The 15883-nt window shown below is 48.4% G+C and overlaps 1 protein-coding gene across 1 annotated transcript; it reads right to left on the reverse strand.

Annotated features, from left to right (window-relative positions):
- Positions 1 to 10664: 10664 nt before the first annotated feature.
- On the reverse strand, positions 10665 to 15377 carry EOMES (eomesodermin). The gene is made up of 6 exons (XM_057375710.1): positions 14623 to 15377; positions 14094 to 14248; positions 13714 to 13835; positions 13113 to 13271; positions 12965 to 13026; positions 10665 to 12442 (listed from the first exon to the last, which is right to left on the reverse strand). The coding sequence occupies exons 1-6, from the start codon at positions 15375 to 15377 to the stop codon at positions 11707 to 11709; spliced, it is 1989 nt and encodes a 662-aa protein (XP_057231693.1). The 3' UTR covers positions 10665 to 11706.
- Between the last annotated feature and the right edge of the window lie 506 nt (positions 15378 to 15883).

Below are 15883 nucleotides of genomic sequence, written 5' to 3' on the forward strand. Positions count from 1 at the left end.
TGATGGAAGCTGGGCAGATCMCTGGAGGCTGAAACCTGGAATCTTCTCCTGCACTGGGGAGCCTTCCTGGTAGGGCTGTCCTGCTTTAACTGCAAATTCTTACCATTTAGGAAGAGCTTCACAATTTGGGTATTGCAGACAACACAAAGCAAGTTAGAACACCCTCAGCAGTGAAAAACGCCATGTGTGGATGAAGCAGCTCCTGATGGATCTGGAAGCCCCAGCTCAGGTGTGGAAAGAAGTCGGGGTCAGAGCCTGACGTGCACAAACGGGATGTGATGGGGACAAAGACCCTGCACTGGCAAAGAGAATCCACGTGAAACTCCTTCCCATTTCCTCCTGAKGTGACTCTCTGCTGGGCCTCATGCTGCTGAACTGGACTTCATTTTGTGGAAAYAAGCAAGAAGCTCTGATTTGGTATTTAAAAGCTCCAGCTCAAGGGCCTGTCCTTGGGAAATGCTGAGCACTTGATTTTTTGCTGCAGTCAGTTCTTTTTTCCAGCACCCTTCACCCTCTGCAGACCCACACTCTTCCTTTGGGATTTAAGTCTGACATTTTCACYGAGAAGGAAAGGCAGGGAAGATATCTGGTTGACTCAGAAACAACTCTAGAAAAGAATGAACCACTTTCAGAGTTTGGCAGCTCAATGATTTTGCCTGATCCACAGGAAAAAGCAACAGACTTTCAGGGCTGTACAAGAAASAAACAGGGAATTGCTCTTTTGAATAGAAGTGGTCAAAAGTGTCAGAATTTACATAGAAAGCGCAGGGAAAGCAAACACAAGAACCACTGATCCAGCCTCTACTGATCCATTTCAGTGAAAGTTTTGCTCTCATRTGCTGCTGCTCTGAATAAACAGCAGTGAACCCAAGATCATGTTTGCTCACAGTGCTGTCAGAAGGCAGCAAGCTAAATACACTTTTACAGTTGTAGGCTGAGGTCATGAAACGAGACTCTGCCACAAAAAATCTACAGTGGTACAAAACCTTTAAAGTTATTAGACCTGAAGCATTTCAGACCGTTTTGAAAAAGAATACTGATTGAAGACCTTTTATTTAAATTCAGCCTACATAATCCCATACGAAAGGTTATTGTACTCCAACATGATACCAGAATGTTTCAGTTTTGGAGCAGCTGCTGCACAGAAACTTCAATTATATTTTCAGTACAGGTAATAAAATTAATGCACTTATTTACCTGGAAGATTGGCACCTCTTATTAAAATTTTTACTCTTTTCAGCAATTTAAAACACTAGTTCAAGAAAATATTTTCTTGATACTAGTTTTCTGATATTATACCATAATACAACTGATGTTAAAGCTGCAATAATKAATGCCATTCGAGGGGTTTTCCATGCAGTTACAAATAGAAACTGAAGGTGCATTTGCTTATTAATAATAGTAGCATGAAAAATTCATACTGTATCAGACACACCYGCTGACAGTGATAATTCTGTGACTGAGGGTTAAGCACGACCTCCTGGCAATTACCTACACTTCTCCTTTAAAATAGAAATATAGTGTTTATGGACATAGTTGCATAAAATGGTAAATCTGGTTGTAGAGCACTTAACATCAGATTTTAAAAGGTGACACAAGCACATGACATAAATCACTGAMTTTCCATGAAATAATTTTGCTTGATCAAAGCTCTTCAGCTAAATCTTGAAGGGTGCATAAGAATCTTTGAGAGAGGTTGGAAAAGGCCTCTAAGATCATAAAGTCCAAGCATTAACCCAGTACTGTCCACCACTCAATAATATCCCCAAGTGCCAAGTCTACACATTTCTTGGACATCTCCAGAGACAGCAATTCCACCACTTTCCCATGGCAGCCAGTTTCAATGCCTGGCCACTCAGCAAAAATATTTTTCCTGATTCAATCTAAACTTCCTTAGGTGCAACTTGAAGCAGTTTCCTCTTATCATATTGCCCATTATGTGGGAGATAAGACTGACCCCCAGCTGGCTGCAACCTCCCTTCAGGCAGTTGTAGAGAACAATAAGGTCTCCCTGATRATTGAGTCTCCTTTTCTGGAGGCTGAACAGCCCCACCCCTCTCAGGAGAGGAACACTCCGAGCTACAGGGCATCCATGCAAGGCCCTACTGCCAAACCCTGTGAGGATTTGTTCCATCTAACACTGCCTCCAGAAAGCAAGCTTCCCAACCTGGGAAATTGAGGTGATGCTGTGCTAAGGCTTGAGACCTCAGACAAGGCTCAGAGCAGGAACTGCTCCAGCGCTGTGGGAGCATCCAATCCCTACACTGCAGCCAAACTACTGCAAGGAGAAACCAAAATACATTTAGTAATCCCATTTAATTGATGAAGGAGACAAGAACAAGGCACAGCTGAAAGAGGGGTGGGCAATCAAGGTGGGACAGGAGTGAGAAAAAGGCAGGTCCAAAAGGATGCACTCAYCCCTGAGGATCTGAAATCCCAGAGGAACCTAACCAAAGTACCTGCAGTCTGAAAACAGATGTAAAAAGCAGATTGCTTGGTGGCATCTCACAGGGTTTACAGAATCAGAATGGGACAGCTCACATCACTGGGTTTTTGCAATGGGTAAATACAGGCTCTTGAGGAAAAACAGGCTGGGAAGGTGGAGAATATGGATGAGTTAGAGTCCATGCAAAGGGCTGGCTGCAAGACACACTGCTGTGCTTGGAACAAGGGACAAGTCAGTCCAGACATGGGTAAGGATCAGAGGACAGTCCAACACTGGTGASTTTGTCCTAGGGGCCTGCTACAGACCTCCTGAGCAAGAGGGGGAAGCAGAAGAAGCCTTTGTTTGAAAGCTGAAGGAAGTTCCATGAGCTGGTACTCCAGAGCTCTAGACCCCGCTGGCACTGAGGGTGAGAACCACCCTGGCACCTGCAGATGGGGTAAAGCACCTGGGCAGAGACAATTCACATCTCTGGTCTGTGTTAATGCTAATTTCCTTGTGCRTGTGAGTGAGGAGACTTCCAGACTTCTTAGCACCAGATGTAAAGAGTGGGATAAGATTAAAACTCTGAGGAGTGAGAAAGACAAATAATACARCTGCAAACTGGCACTTCAGGAGAGCAGAATTCAGCTTAGTTCAGGGAAGTTCGTGGTAAGGATTTCATGGAAGACAGCTGAGGAGGGGAAAAGGAAAGCCTGGGAGAGCTGGCTGGTCTTCAAGGACAACCACCTCAAAGCATGAGACAGGGCACTCCTGCATGCAGGAAGCCCAGAAAGTGTGGTGGAAGGCCAACATGGATGAACAGAGAGCACCTCACTCCTGAGGTCAAATACAAGAATGAAGTACATCAAAGGCACGAGCAGGAGCGAACTTTGTCTCCAAGTCTGTCTATTGCTATGTCCTGTGCTGTGAGGCTCTGCAAATTGCTGCAAACTCTGCTATGCAGTGAGATTGCTTCTTCAATAAAACCCTCTTCTGTGGGCTCTTATAAGCTTTACCAAGGTATAATTTCACATCTAGGTGATGACTCTAAGTTCTCATTTGAAATCTCTGTGTTCAGCCTGGAGTTTAGCAGTTTCTGGCCCTGTTTTCATTGCTGAGTTTGATAACATGGTACAAACCCTCAGCTTGTCTTAGRAGGAACTTCTGGTCCTGATCCATCCAGACCTCCTCAGAGTGTGCACCAGAAACATGTCAGAGATATAACTTTCAACCTGGACAAACACCATTTAATCTGAAGGAGCGAGTTTTGTCTTTTTGAATGATAAAGCTGCAATTTCATGATTCACAATATCACAAAATAAGTCAATGTAAGGTTACACCAAAACCAAATCCTGCCCTCTCCTCTGCACTGCCTCTCCTCTTTTTGGGCCTTAGYTGAGCTGATTCAACTCAAGAACCCAACAGAAAGCAATTGTCCTTTTCTCCTGGATGTGTTGTCTGCAAAATGAACCAACTCACAGAGAATTTGGGTGACCCCCAACTGGTACAAGACTGGTACAAGGTAAGAAGTGGGCCTGCAAGCCAAGACTAAAAAGGAAAGACCAGGGAGAGATAGGTTCATATCTCTTTGTCACAGTAAATGTGAGTAAATGTCACCATAAATGAGCTCAATCCCCCTCCCACAGATTCACTCTTCAATAAAGATGCACCATGAGAGTGTTTTTGTTTTAATGCCACACTTGAGAGCTTTGGCCTATTAACCTCTGCAGCTGTCTTAATAGGGGACACTGAAAGACAAAAGAGAGTTAATCTGCCTATTGTCCAGCAGGAGTTTTTCAAGGCGTGGTTATGGTCAACCTTTAAATTTTTTCTGTTGAGTGTTATTCACTCTATATTTCAGTKATCTGTAAACATTATGGGCAGCCATTAGCACCTCTCAGCAGAACAATATTAAATATCAGCGTGGAGAACGATGCAGATAAAGCCTCATGGACTTGAATAGGGTGGAGTACCACAATTTGCCTTGTTTCCTACTGCTTTGGCTCTCCTGTAACTCCTGGTTTGGAGAACATCCCACCAACAAGAAGATGGATCTGTGGTTTTTTAATCTCCAGTCCCAGGGTAGGTTGAGAAAACACCAAAAGGGTATGGTGTCYCAACTTGTATACTACATGATTCCCTATAGAGTCAGAGCAGAGGGAGACAYCTTAACCACTTACCAAAACACCCACAATCCAGACTAGCAGAAGTCAGTCATCACCCCGCCGTTCAGAACCATCCTATCAATGGTTGTGGGATTTATTTCTGCTGGTCTGTGGTGAAATATTCCACTAATTTTTGCTTGTTCAGTTCTTGTGTGGTGTACTAGAGCCAAACACACCCCTTGATCCAAGCCAAATGTGGAACAAAAAGCAGYCTGCTTTTCCCTCCTGCAGCTCCAGGAGACACTGCCCTTAAAACTCCTAATATTTTGGGTCATTTCCATGGGAATGGTACTTCCTCTAAGGTTTCTCAGTCAATARGAATGTCAGAAGAACCAGACCCACTTGATAATCAGAGTTTTTGGGAGCAGAAAGCACATTCTGGCTGTTACATGTTCTATTATGCTGAGCAATAATTGAGTCTTTTCTGGTACAGCAAAACAGGGAACTCCTGTTTTCTGATCCCTCTGGGAATGGATTTCCCTTCCCACAGCTGGAATAAGGAAATTGCTACAAAGACCAAACCATAAGCAAGGGACCATGAAGTAAATGGAGGAACAGTTTTGGGGTGTGAGAAGTTCTGTAAACCTACATTGCCCATATGCCCACAGCTACCCAAATGCTGTGCCTGTACCACTGCGGCATCTCCACCCTACCCAAAAGTCCTGTCACCATTTTCCAGAGAGGAAGATGTGTTTATTCCAGCCTGACTGCAAGCTTTTGAAGAGCAGTGCCTCAACTGGCCAGGTCAACACCCAGACATTCACTGTCATGTGCTGTTGCTGTGAGGGGTGGTGTGGAAGAGAAAAACCAAAAGAATCACAAATGCTGCTGCTTAAACTGATTAAAGCAGTCACCACTGGCAGGAAAATGGAAGTTTCTCATTCTTACATTCTGCTCCATTTCTTCTCTCTGCTCAGTGCCAGCATGAGCATTTCTGCTGCTGCACAGTGAACTGAACTGGAGAATTCGTGTGGCTGAAAATTAACCCTGCTGTTCTCCAACCCATCCTGACAGAAAGCATTTCCAGATTAGGCACATATAATTTAAGAAGATCAAGTGGAGAAACATGTTGCATATTTGGAACAGAGCTTCACAATGCAAATCTATCTGCTATTCGGGGTCAWTACTGGCACAAACTACAGGAACTTKATTCTTCCTGTGAATAAAAGCAAGACCACTCAAATATCAGAGATTTTGCCAAAATTTTTATTTTGGATCAAAGACATTTCCCCTTAAAACAACAAATTTACCTGATAGTTCCTCTCAAATAATCCTGTAAAAGAGCTGCAATGCAAAGACAGCAGAGCTGAATCCTGCCTTTGCTGAAAGAAATAACAGAAGAGCTGATTTAACCCTAATCCTGCAGCATGAAACCCAAAGYAACTGGAAAACAAGCTAATTTAGGGATCAGAGGACTACACAGGTGAGGGTTTGCCTCCTTACTCTTGTCTGGAGTAAGAGATGGGATAAAATTTACATGCTATTGTGAATAACTCTGGAAAAGTCATCTTTGTGATGATGTGTCCTCTGAAGTCCCAGTTCAAGAGGTTCCCTTGCTCAAATTATACTTTCATTAGGGCAGGAATATCATGTAATAATATTCCTATTTGGCACAGGAATTAAGCAAAGGAAAGCAATAACATTGCTGATATTGACARCTTATCACTAAAAACAAGCATGTTCTAATCAATTACCGAACCATTTTGTTTCCCACTAATGGTTGTTTCCTTCCTCAAAGGAAGTTTGCAACTATGCCAAGCAATTTACAAAGGCTGTCATTGCTTTATGGACAAATGGAATTGTAAATACTCCATGAGGTTTAAGGATTAGTGCCCTACCCACACCACAAAACCTAACCCTGCTCTAAGAAAACCAGGGACGAGAGCAGAACAGACCCCTCCTACTGTGTGCAGCCATATCCAATCACAGTACAGAGCAACCCTAATGTGAAATTTCATCCCCAAACCTGCTAAAGTGATGCTACTTCATGTTMCACACACTTCAGCAGTGCCTGCTTCAACCACAGGAGTCCTTCTATAATCCAGTAAACCTGTTCCACTAAGAACACTCCAGGAAGAAAAAAAATCACTTGGCCTTTTGTCTGAGCTTGGTGATAAAAGACAAACAACTTTGGAAAAGCTCTAAAAACACMTGATCAGATTTGGGACACCCAAAGAAGTCTGATTTTAAATAGTGAGAGGATGAAGAGCACAGGCTGCTTTCCAAGCTGTTAACATCATTATATGAATTCAGATATTCATTACTTGAATTCATTTTAGTGATATAAACCAAAAGGTGGCACGCACTAGGAAAACACACCTGTTCTGTGCCTTCTCCAGAAGTCAGGTGGATGGAGAGCACTCACCTGGGGTTTAGTGCTGTTACAGGAACCACATCGTCAAAGCCCTGTCCCATCCATCTTCTCATATCATCTTTTGAGGGGCTCTAGTCAAAACGGGTGGGAAATAACCCCTTTGTTAGTAAACATCACCAAGAAACCAGTTCCCTGCTGCCGATGGAAACTAAATAGCCCACAACAGACAAAAATATAAATTTTGCTCAGCAACCTGGGACTGAGCTAACAGTCAAAGCCTGGGTGGGAAAGGGACTCCTCCTCCAGAAACCRATACTTCCTGCACCTGATTAACACCACTTACAGGTGGAATCTCTCTGCAGACACATAGTTTCCCTGCAACTGGAGTTAGGCCTTTATTTTTAATCATCAGGATCAGAAGTGCAGGTTTACCTCCTTTCCACCCAGCACTCAGTGTGTTTTTGTGGTCCTTCAGGCAGACAAACCACACAGCATTCCMTCTCTCCTGCATTTCCCCTTCTTCTCCTGCATTTTATCTGACTGTGAAATGAAAACAGGGAAGAGGGCAGCAGGTTAGAGGAAAGCCTGCAGAGGATTCCTCCTCCCCAGATTAGGATTTAATTGTATTCCTAGTGAGTCCCTTCTGGTTGCACTTGGTCTTTCAGATGAATGTTTCATCAATATGATTAGGATCACATCCCTCAGTCTCGTCTATTTACACAATCGGTTGTGACAGCTCAGAGTATAGTACTCCCTAAAGGAAATATTAGCTATCACCCTATCTTTTTATTCAAATTATATTTTGCACTCCATACTTTCAGGTTAATGTCATTCTCCCCTGGATTACATATTTGTGATACCCAGAAAGCATTAAAATCCTTCCAATAAGGATTAGATTAATATTTACATTAGCYATACTCGTATTATGATGAACAGGGTTATGGAGATCTGGGGAAGGGGAGGAGTGGGCTATGGAGCTCAAGGGGCTGGGGAATTGGGCTTGTATGTACAAAAAATATAGGGTATTATTATTATTAATAATAATAATAATAATAATAATAATAATAATAATAATAATAATAATAATAATAATAATAATAATAATAATAATAATAGTATGCAAGTTACAATTTTATGGGGTGGACGAACACGAGGAAAGTACCGACGGGCCCCATCACCCTCACCTCAGTCCCCTCGCCTCCACTTTACACCCAGAGCCGAGACCCCACAGCTGTCCCCGCCGACTCCCCCGGCCCGCCCAGCCGATATTCCTGTTGGGAAGGGGAATTTCTGAAGCGTAACGGGGTTGCAGGAGCCATCGGGGGCCTATTCCCACTTCGGCGGCTGCTGCCTCAGAGGCTGCCCTGAGGGGAGGGCGGTGGTGGCTGAGGGGGGCTGTAAAAATAACCCTTCCCGGGAAAGCCCCCTCCATTAGCGCCGCGCTCTCCTCAGAGAGGAGGAGGTGGGAACAAGCCAGCAGGTGTTAAAAAGGCGGCGTTGAGGAAGGCGGGAGCGGAAATTCAGACCGAAAGTAAAAACCCCATTGCTTTACTCGAAGAGAAAACATACCGGAAAATATCTGCTCCTTCCTCCCCGGAGCGCTGAGGTGGCCGCCCMGAGGAGGAASGAGCCCTTCCTCCAGAGASGGTCGKGGTGGTGCCGTCGGAAGAAAGAGTTTCGGGGTCGTTTCGTTTTTCCCGCCCGGGTGTGAAGCGGCAGCGATAAGGTTTGGGGCGAGCGGCGACGGATGAAGTTTCGTTGGAAAAAAAATACCAGAGGGCTGTTCCCGACGTTCCAGGTCTGCGTAAACGAAAACAACCCCAAAAAACAAAGTCTTCGGCGAGGAACGGCCTCACTCCTTCGGACGAACCCGTCTCTACTGCCTCTATGACCCCACCGGGCGCTGGCTCTATTTAAAAGTAAGGGCTATACACCCAGAGTACTGAACTATTCGAGTGAGGAAACGTCGCAGGGAATTGTTAATTCTCAGGGAATGGCCCCAGTGTGCGTATCCCGGTTTCACCGGGCCGGCGGGGGAAGGAGTCGAGCCCCCGAGTCGGGCAGAGCCTCTGCCCGTCCGGCAGCCGCGGAGGTTCGGATTCTCCCCGACCCAGAACAAAGTTTTTCCCTCTTTATCGGGCAGGGCTCGCACTTCACCTCCCGCCGCACAGCACCGCAATGGTGTGAACAACTATCATTTATTTATTTATGCAGCTCCAGCCCAGCCATGCCCGTCCAGCTCACGTTTCGAGCTCACACAGTTTTCATGCGAGAGCGTCGGCAGTGGCGGGGACGGGGCCGACGGGCGCGYTCCCTTCCAGCGCTCTCTGCCCGGCCGAGGTGGTGCCGTTTCCCGGCACACGCCCGCCTCACCCGGGGCGTGGGGCTGAGGAAGAAGGGGCACTCACCCGAGGGTGTCCCCTCCCTCCAAAACCACGATAAAAAGCCCGCCGAGGCGAGGCGGGGCTCTCTGCCCGCAGCCCGTTGTTTGTGTCAGTAAATCACATTACGAAGCAAAGTGCAAGGGTAGTTAACTTTATCTTTTGTTAATGTAAACAAATAAAAAGCATTCAGTTCCCTGATCTTTATTTAAATCTGGCGTTGTTTATCAGTGTCATCCTATGAAGATTAATTAGATACCTTTATTCACAATTTGGCGTCTGACACCCCATTTTAGGAATGCATTATAATCACAAGGTGTTAATTGGGGCCAGCCAGGCACTTACGTTTCTATTAAACAGTGTGAGGACTTTTCACAAGTATTAAGTTCTTTTTTTCACCGTGCGGTGCAAAAATATACAGCTTTTAATAACGGCGCGGCGGAATCGTGCTGTGTAATCGCAGTTTGCGGGGCGGGCGGGGACGGGCGGCACGCCACCGCACCTCCCGGCTGGGGACGGGGGACAGCCCTTCCCGGCGGCTTTTCCGGAAGGGGGTGTCCCCCGCCGAAAAACAAAAGAAAAAGAAATAAATTTTTTTTAAAGGAATGATATGCTCCATTCCTACTCTCTTAAAAATTACCGCAAGTCCGCTTCTGTTCCCGATGGTGTCCTAGCGCGGAGGGCGAGCTGACGGGACACCGACTTGTTTCGCTTGCCAGCGCGCAGAGCCAGTGCGATGCCTCGCCCCAAGAAGTGATGCGCTGATCGAAATCTCCTCGGACACCCGCCGCGTCCCGCTCCGGAGGAGGGGGAGCCCCTGCCGGGCCCCCCCGATAGCGTTACCTCCACCGGGGATAGTCCCGGCCAGAGCCCCGCGTTTATTTTGTTTGCAGCCGGGAATCGTTAACAGCTTAATCCCATTATTGCCTGCATATCCTCAGGAAAGGTCCCGCTGCCGCGGGAGCCGGGATTCAATCGCTCTGCCAGGAGCTTCCCCCCCCCCCAGATAAGCGGGCAGGGGAATTTCTTGCCTTGTTCCGGGAAACAGGGAGGGTGAGCAGGGGGCGGCAGGCAGAGGCAGCCCCGGAGGCAGAGTGCGTTCGCAATTCACCGCCCGTGCTGAGCCCACACCTAGCCTGGTGCGGTGAGAGAGGACAAGAGCCTGATATTGGAGCGAGCTGGAGGCTCAGAGCTTGTGCAGGAGATGCACAGGCAGAGATGCTAAGGCAGAGGCAAGGCAGTTAAAAAAAAAGGGTAAAAACCACACCAAGTGTGCAGCAGAACTCACACCCCTCCCACCTCACTCTCTGGGACACCCTCAGAAGAGGCAAAAAAAAGGAAGCAGAACCAATCACTCTTATCCCTGGCACCACCACATTTATTAAAAATTATTACTATGTACATAGAAAAAAATAAAACAGAAAGAGCGTTCTTGGGAGGGGAAAAGTTCGTGGGCCGGTGCTCTGGGGCTGATCAGTTTAAAATGGCTGAAAGTAGAGGCAAGAAGAATGGGTAAAGTTACATCACTTCCAGTTTCATACAGGGCAGCTGAAAAAGTCACTTTACGTACACATAAATAGAAATCTCCTTTTGCAATGCTTCATAGGTTGAGTTTGATTAACAAACAAAATGCCTTCTGAACTTAAAACACCCCCAGATGTCCTTCCAACTGAACAGCTATAGGTCAACTATTTATACATTATTCCACAATATTCTACAGTGTACCTAGACAAAACACAACTGTACACTTTGTTTTTGGCCACCTCAATAAAGGTTAGGCTTTTGGGATGGAGGCAGGTTTTTTAAAATGCAAGTTCTAAGCTAAGAAAAGTCAGATTTGGTCATTTTAATCCTGTCATTGGCAACAAGACCTTCAAGTCAAAATCCTGCCTGGCAAGCAGGCTTTATTTTGGCATTTTCTGCCAAAAAATACTGTAGCTGAGCAACTTAGCCAACTGTGTTGTGGATGGGGTTGAAGAAACCTGTTCAGTCTAAGCAGAACATAGCATTTGTGCAGCTCCCTACAACCCAGTTCCCTTTTGTTAAGCAGGGAAGAAAATTTAATTTGAGATCCCACCCCCTCTTTCCTTGCTCAGGAATGCATAGATTTGATCAGGCCTCTGAGTCAACCCAAACCGTACACTTTAGTGTCTCCAATAAATATGCCACGTGATAAAAGTCTAGGGGTCCTCCTTACAACTTCTGCATATGGTTCCTTCTTACAAGAGGAAGAATGCTCCCATAGTTTGCTCTTTCCCTACTTTATTACCTGCAACAGTCAAAAAGCTTTGGCACCTTCTTTAGAATTGCACACAACAATTCAAGGTGGAAGGCAAGAGTCTTTTTGGCAATTGTAATGCAAAAAAAACCCAAGGCCACCCTGAAAAAAAAATAATTAGCCAATTGGAATAAAAGGATGCTTTAAGAACTAGTATAAAAGGCATAGTAGCCCATGCCTTTTGAAGTGTCTTTGCTATAGTCCTCAGTATTAATGTCCTCACATTTCATTGTTGGGGAATTTTCATTGCTGGAAGTGCTAGGCGAAAGCCGTCTTCTCTTACAAGCACCCGTGTAGACCCCAGAATCGTTTGAATCTAGGGACTTTATAGAGGGTGGAGTCTCTATCCAGGACGAGCCGATTTCTTCTTTCACCTTGTCCTTGGAAAGCTGGTCTTCAGTGAACCCCGGAGGACTTGTTCTTGAGGTCCAAGTCAGTCCTGTTGACATTTTTCGCTGGTAAGAGCCCCTGCTCCCCCAGCCTGCCATGGTTGGAAATGTCGGGTCGGGGTAGTATCCCAGCGCATGGGATGTCTGAAGAGGGAGGGATTTGATGCCGTAAGGGAGCAAGGTGCTGTGAGAATACTCCGTCTCATAGGAGTTCATGTCCAGTTTGTTGGCGCTGGGCTGCTGCACAGGCGTCACGAACCAGCGCTGAGGAGAGCTGGCCACCTCCTCGTTCTGCTGCGGGGACAGCAGGCCGTTGGTCTGAGGGACGGTTCTCTCCCCGTTGTAAAACCTGGCTGGGGGCAGGTTGTTGACAAACTGTTCTTGGAAGAACGGCTGCATGCTGTATCGGGCGCCAGGGACGATCTGGTGGGATCTAGGAGAATCCGTGGGAGATGGAGTTAATCTGTCATTTTCTGAAGCTGTGTACATGCTACAACATAAAAGAGAAATACTGAGTGTTTTCCTTTACAATTCCAGTACAACAGTAAGACAATGCAAAAACACAAACACGAAGAATCTTGTTATTTATTAATTAGAATCAAATAGCCATCCAATTAAATGCTATATTTTAATCTGATTTAGTAAGGTTTCCTCCCAGACCAGTACAAATTTTCTACCTTCACTTGTGCTATTACATGTAGCAGGAATAGAAAGTGACCATCAGGCAAGTCTTCTGCTGACAATTTAAAGAAGCTGTTTTTTTCTGTAGAGATAATCAATATGCTGCTGCCAGCACAAGTTTCTTAACCAAAATTTAGAAGTCTGCTGGAAGGCAGGTCAAAGACAATACACTATTCAGACATTTTAACATTAGCAGAACTGCCAGTAGAAATATAACTGCCACTGAATAACCGATTTAGTGTCTAAAGACTAACTCTTGCACAGACATTTCAGGCCAGAATCATGCCTCCTAAACAGAGACAGCTGCAAAAGAAGACAGAGGTGTACTTACGAGTCATAGTTGTCTCTGAAGCCTTTTGCAAAAGGATTATGGTCAATTTTGAGCTGTGTAATCTAAAAGTGAAAGCAGAATATACTTAGATCAGATGCTGAACAAGGCAATTTTAGTCTTAATTGCAATTTTATACATTCATGCTTACATCAGTGTTTTGATACGCTGTAACCGCTATGAACTGTGTTTCGGGGAAAATGAATGTTTGAGTCTTTGAGGAATCGTTCAGATCTTCAACACCATCTTCAGTCACTTCCACAATGTGAAGCCGGGGCTGGTACTTGTGTAGGGACTGAAGCACTATCATCTAAAAGAAACCACGAAAGGGACAACATCTTTACATTAGTTGCATCTAACATTAAAAGACCTATTTTACAGCACGACATTTTCTTCCTGTAAACTGTAATTTCTCGATTTAAAAATGGAGCAGTTTTAACTGTTATCAGGAGATGATTCACAATTTGTAGCCATGTTTCACTAAGAACCATCAGCTACACTCCCACTTTTTGAGCAATTCCAGTGATCAATATGTTGTTCGGCTAAAACAAAAGAAATTCACACATCAGATTCCAACATTTGCAGCTATTGATAAGGAGAGACAAAGAAAACATGCTCTGTGACCCAGTTCAGTAAGGGAGTCACAAGCACAGTGATCTAGTGGCTCGATTAAATGCTGTAAAAGCCTCAAAATCCCACGGCTCCCCCGCTGAGCCACCAAGAGCCCCTCGAGCGTCCCTCCCCCTCCGTACCTGTGCGTTGTTGTTGTTGGCACCTTTATTGTTCGTTAGCTTCAGCTTCCCGAAAGAAATCTCTTGCCTCATCCAGTGAGCCCCGGTGTTGGGCGACTCGGGGTGAACGTAGACCTTGTTACCTGGGAAAGACAAGCCAGTGAAACGCCGGCCGGGCACGGGGCTTTGTTCTGCCGCCCGCGCAGCCCCTCGGCTCCCCRATGGCCACTGTCCCACACCGCCTCGCAAACCGCGGCGCAAAAAAAAGTCGCAGTTCGTCCCTCAGCCGGATGCCGGGTGTGGGGAAGACCCTGAAGAGGCGGGGGGCGAAGCGATAACCTTTTCCGATCAACTGACCCGCGGGAAAAGGGGGAGAGGAAACCCCGAGAACCTGCACCTACCTTGCATGTTGTTGTCGGCTTTGCCGCACGTCACCCACTTGCCCCCCTGGAAACGCCAGTGGTTGGGATCCGCCAACACCACCTCCACGAAGACGTTGTAGTGGGCTGTGGGGTTGAGGCCGGTGATGTTGAAGCTCAGGAAGGGAAACATTCTCCTGGGGAGAGGAGAAAAACCACAAGGCATGCTGAGGCGGGTCGGGGAACGGGGCGCGGGCTCCGGCGGATGCTGTGGGCGGCCGTGGGTGCCCCATCCGTCCCGCCACCAAAGAGATTAAGGAAACGAGCGACGAGCCCCAGCCGACCCCCGCCTTATCTCCCAGGCGCTGTGTTTGGAGAAACTAGGGAGTCGCTCCACGAGTAAAGTATCCCAGGGCATCACCGACGGTGAGAACGCGAACCTCCTTCCCAGGGGAGCGGGCAGGAAACGGCCGACACAGACCGTCCCCGGGGGTGTCCTCCCCTCCTCTCTCCCCCTTTCCCCCCATCCCAGACCACCACACCGTTTCCACCATCCCCTCCACCCGCTTACCGGCCCTGTTTGGTGATGATCATCTCCGTCTGGTGCCGGTGGAACTTGAGCCAGAGGGGCCGGTTGCAAAGGAAGACCTGCGCCCGCAGCCCCGGGCCGGCAGCCGGCACCCCCAGCGCCCCGAGCCCGCCGCAGGAGCCCGACGCCGGGGGATAGGGGCCGTAAAGGGGTCCGCCGGCCGTCGCCTGCCCGTACTGGTACCCGCCGCCGCCTCCGAACTGCGCCCGGCCGCTGGGTGGGCACACGGCGCCCGGGAAGCCGCCGGGGGACAGGACGGAGCCGTAGGGGTAGCGCGGCCCGCCGGGAGGCTGGTAGACGGCGCCGTGCTGCGCCGCCGGCGGGTACGGGAACAGGGCGCAGGGCCCCCCCAGCTCGGCCGCGGGAGGCCCGGGGGACTGCAGGTAATAGCGCTCGGGGCTCAGGCTGTCCATGGAGTAGCGGGCGGCGGCGGCCGGGGGCAGCTCCTCGTCCCCGCATGGGGTGGCCTTGCGGCCGTCCGGCTTGGGGGCGGCGAAGGACGGCTCGACCGTCTCCGCCTCTCCCAGGATGGCGGGGGCCGCCCCAAACTTCTTGGGCATCTTATCCAGGTCGAGGCGAGGCGGCGATCCCGGACCCGGCGGCCCGCGGGAGCCGCCAGCAGCGCCCGTCCCGGCTCCCGCTGCGGCGGCGCCACCGCGCCCACCGCCCTCCAGAGGGTAGAAGGGGGCGCCTGGCAGTGCCCCCGCCGCCGTCAGCAGCGGCTCACCCAGCTGCATCCTCGATGGGCCGTGCGCTGCAACTCCCACTCAGTCCCGTGCCGATGACGACCCCGACCCGTGGCCGCGCAGGGCTGCGCTCCGGCAGCGCTCCGCCGAGGCAATTTATACCGGCGCGCCGGGCTCCTCGGGCCGCCGGGGAGGGGCTTGCGCCGGGCTGCCTCATCGGCGCCCTCCACCCCCGCCGGCCCATTGGCTGGGCGGCGTGACACTAATTTAATTAGACAGCTACTAATTGGAACAAGTCACCTGTGACTTTGGTGTGCGCCCCGTCCCCTTCTATGGCCCCCCTCCTCGCAGCCGGTCATCCGAGAGGTTCTGGCCCACTCCGTGCCCCCACGTTTCTCCCGCATCACCCCACTGGTGACCGCTTCCCCTCTTCCAAGAAAAGACCTCTTGCTGAGGTGGCACCGTCCTCCCGGCTCACCGCTCGGGCGCGAAGGGAGATTCCCCGGCGCTGAGCGAGTTATGAGGACGAAATGGGAAGGTTTGGGTGGGAAAGCCGG

Source organism: Malurus melanocephalus, unplaced genomic scaffold (assembly GCF_030028575.1).
Source record: "Malurus melanocephalus ecotype Western Australia unplaced genomic scaffold, MMel_1.1 scaffold_256, whole genome shotgun sequence".
Taxonomy (NCBI): Eukaryota; Metazoa; Chordata; class Aves; order Passeriformes; family Maluridae; genus Malurus; species Malurus melanocephalus.

What these genes read in the sequence shown, in the direction of transcription:
- EOMES (XM_057375710.1), bottom strand. Translation starts at nt 15,377, where the DNA reads ATGCAGCTGGGTGAGCCGCTGCTGACGGCGGCGGGGGCACTGCCAGGC. An exon ending in ATCATCACCAAACAGGGCCG is followed by an intron (nt 14,249 to 14,622) that starts GTAAGCGGGTGG and finishes TCCTCTCCCCAG; the next exon opens with GAGAATGTTTCCCTTCCTGA. An exon ending in TTCAGAGACAACTATGACTC is followed by an intron (nt 12,443 to 12,964) that starts GTAAGTACACCT and finishes TTTATGTTGTAG; the next exon opens with CATGTACACAGCTTCAGAAA.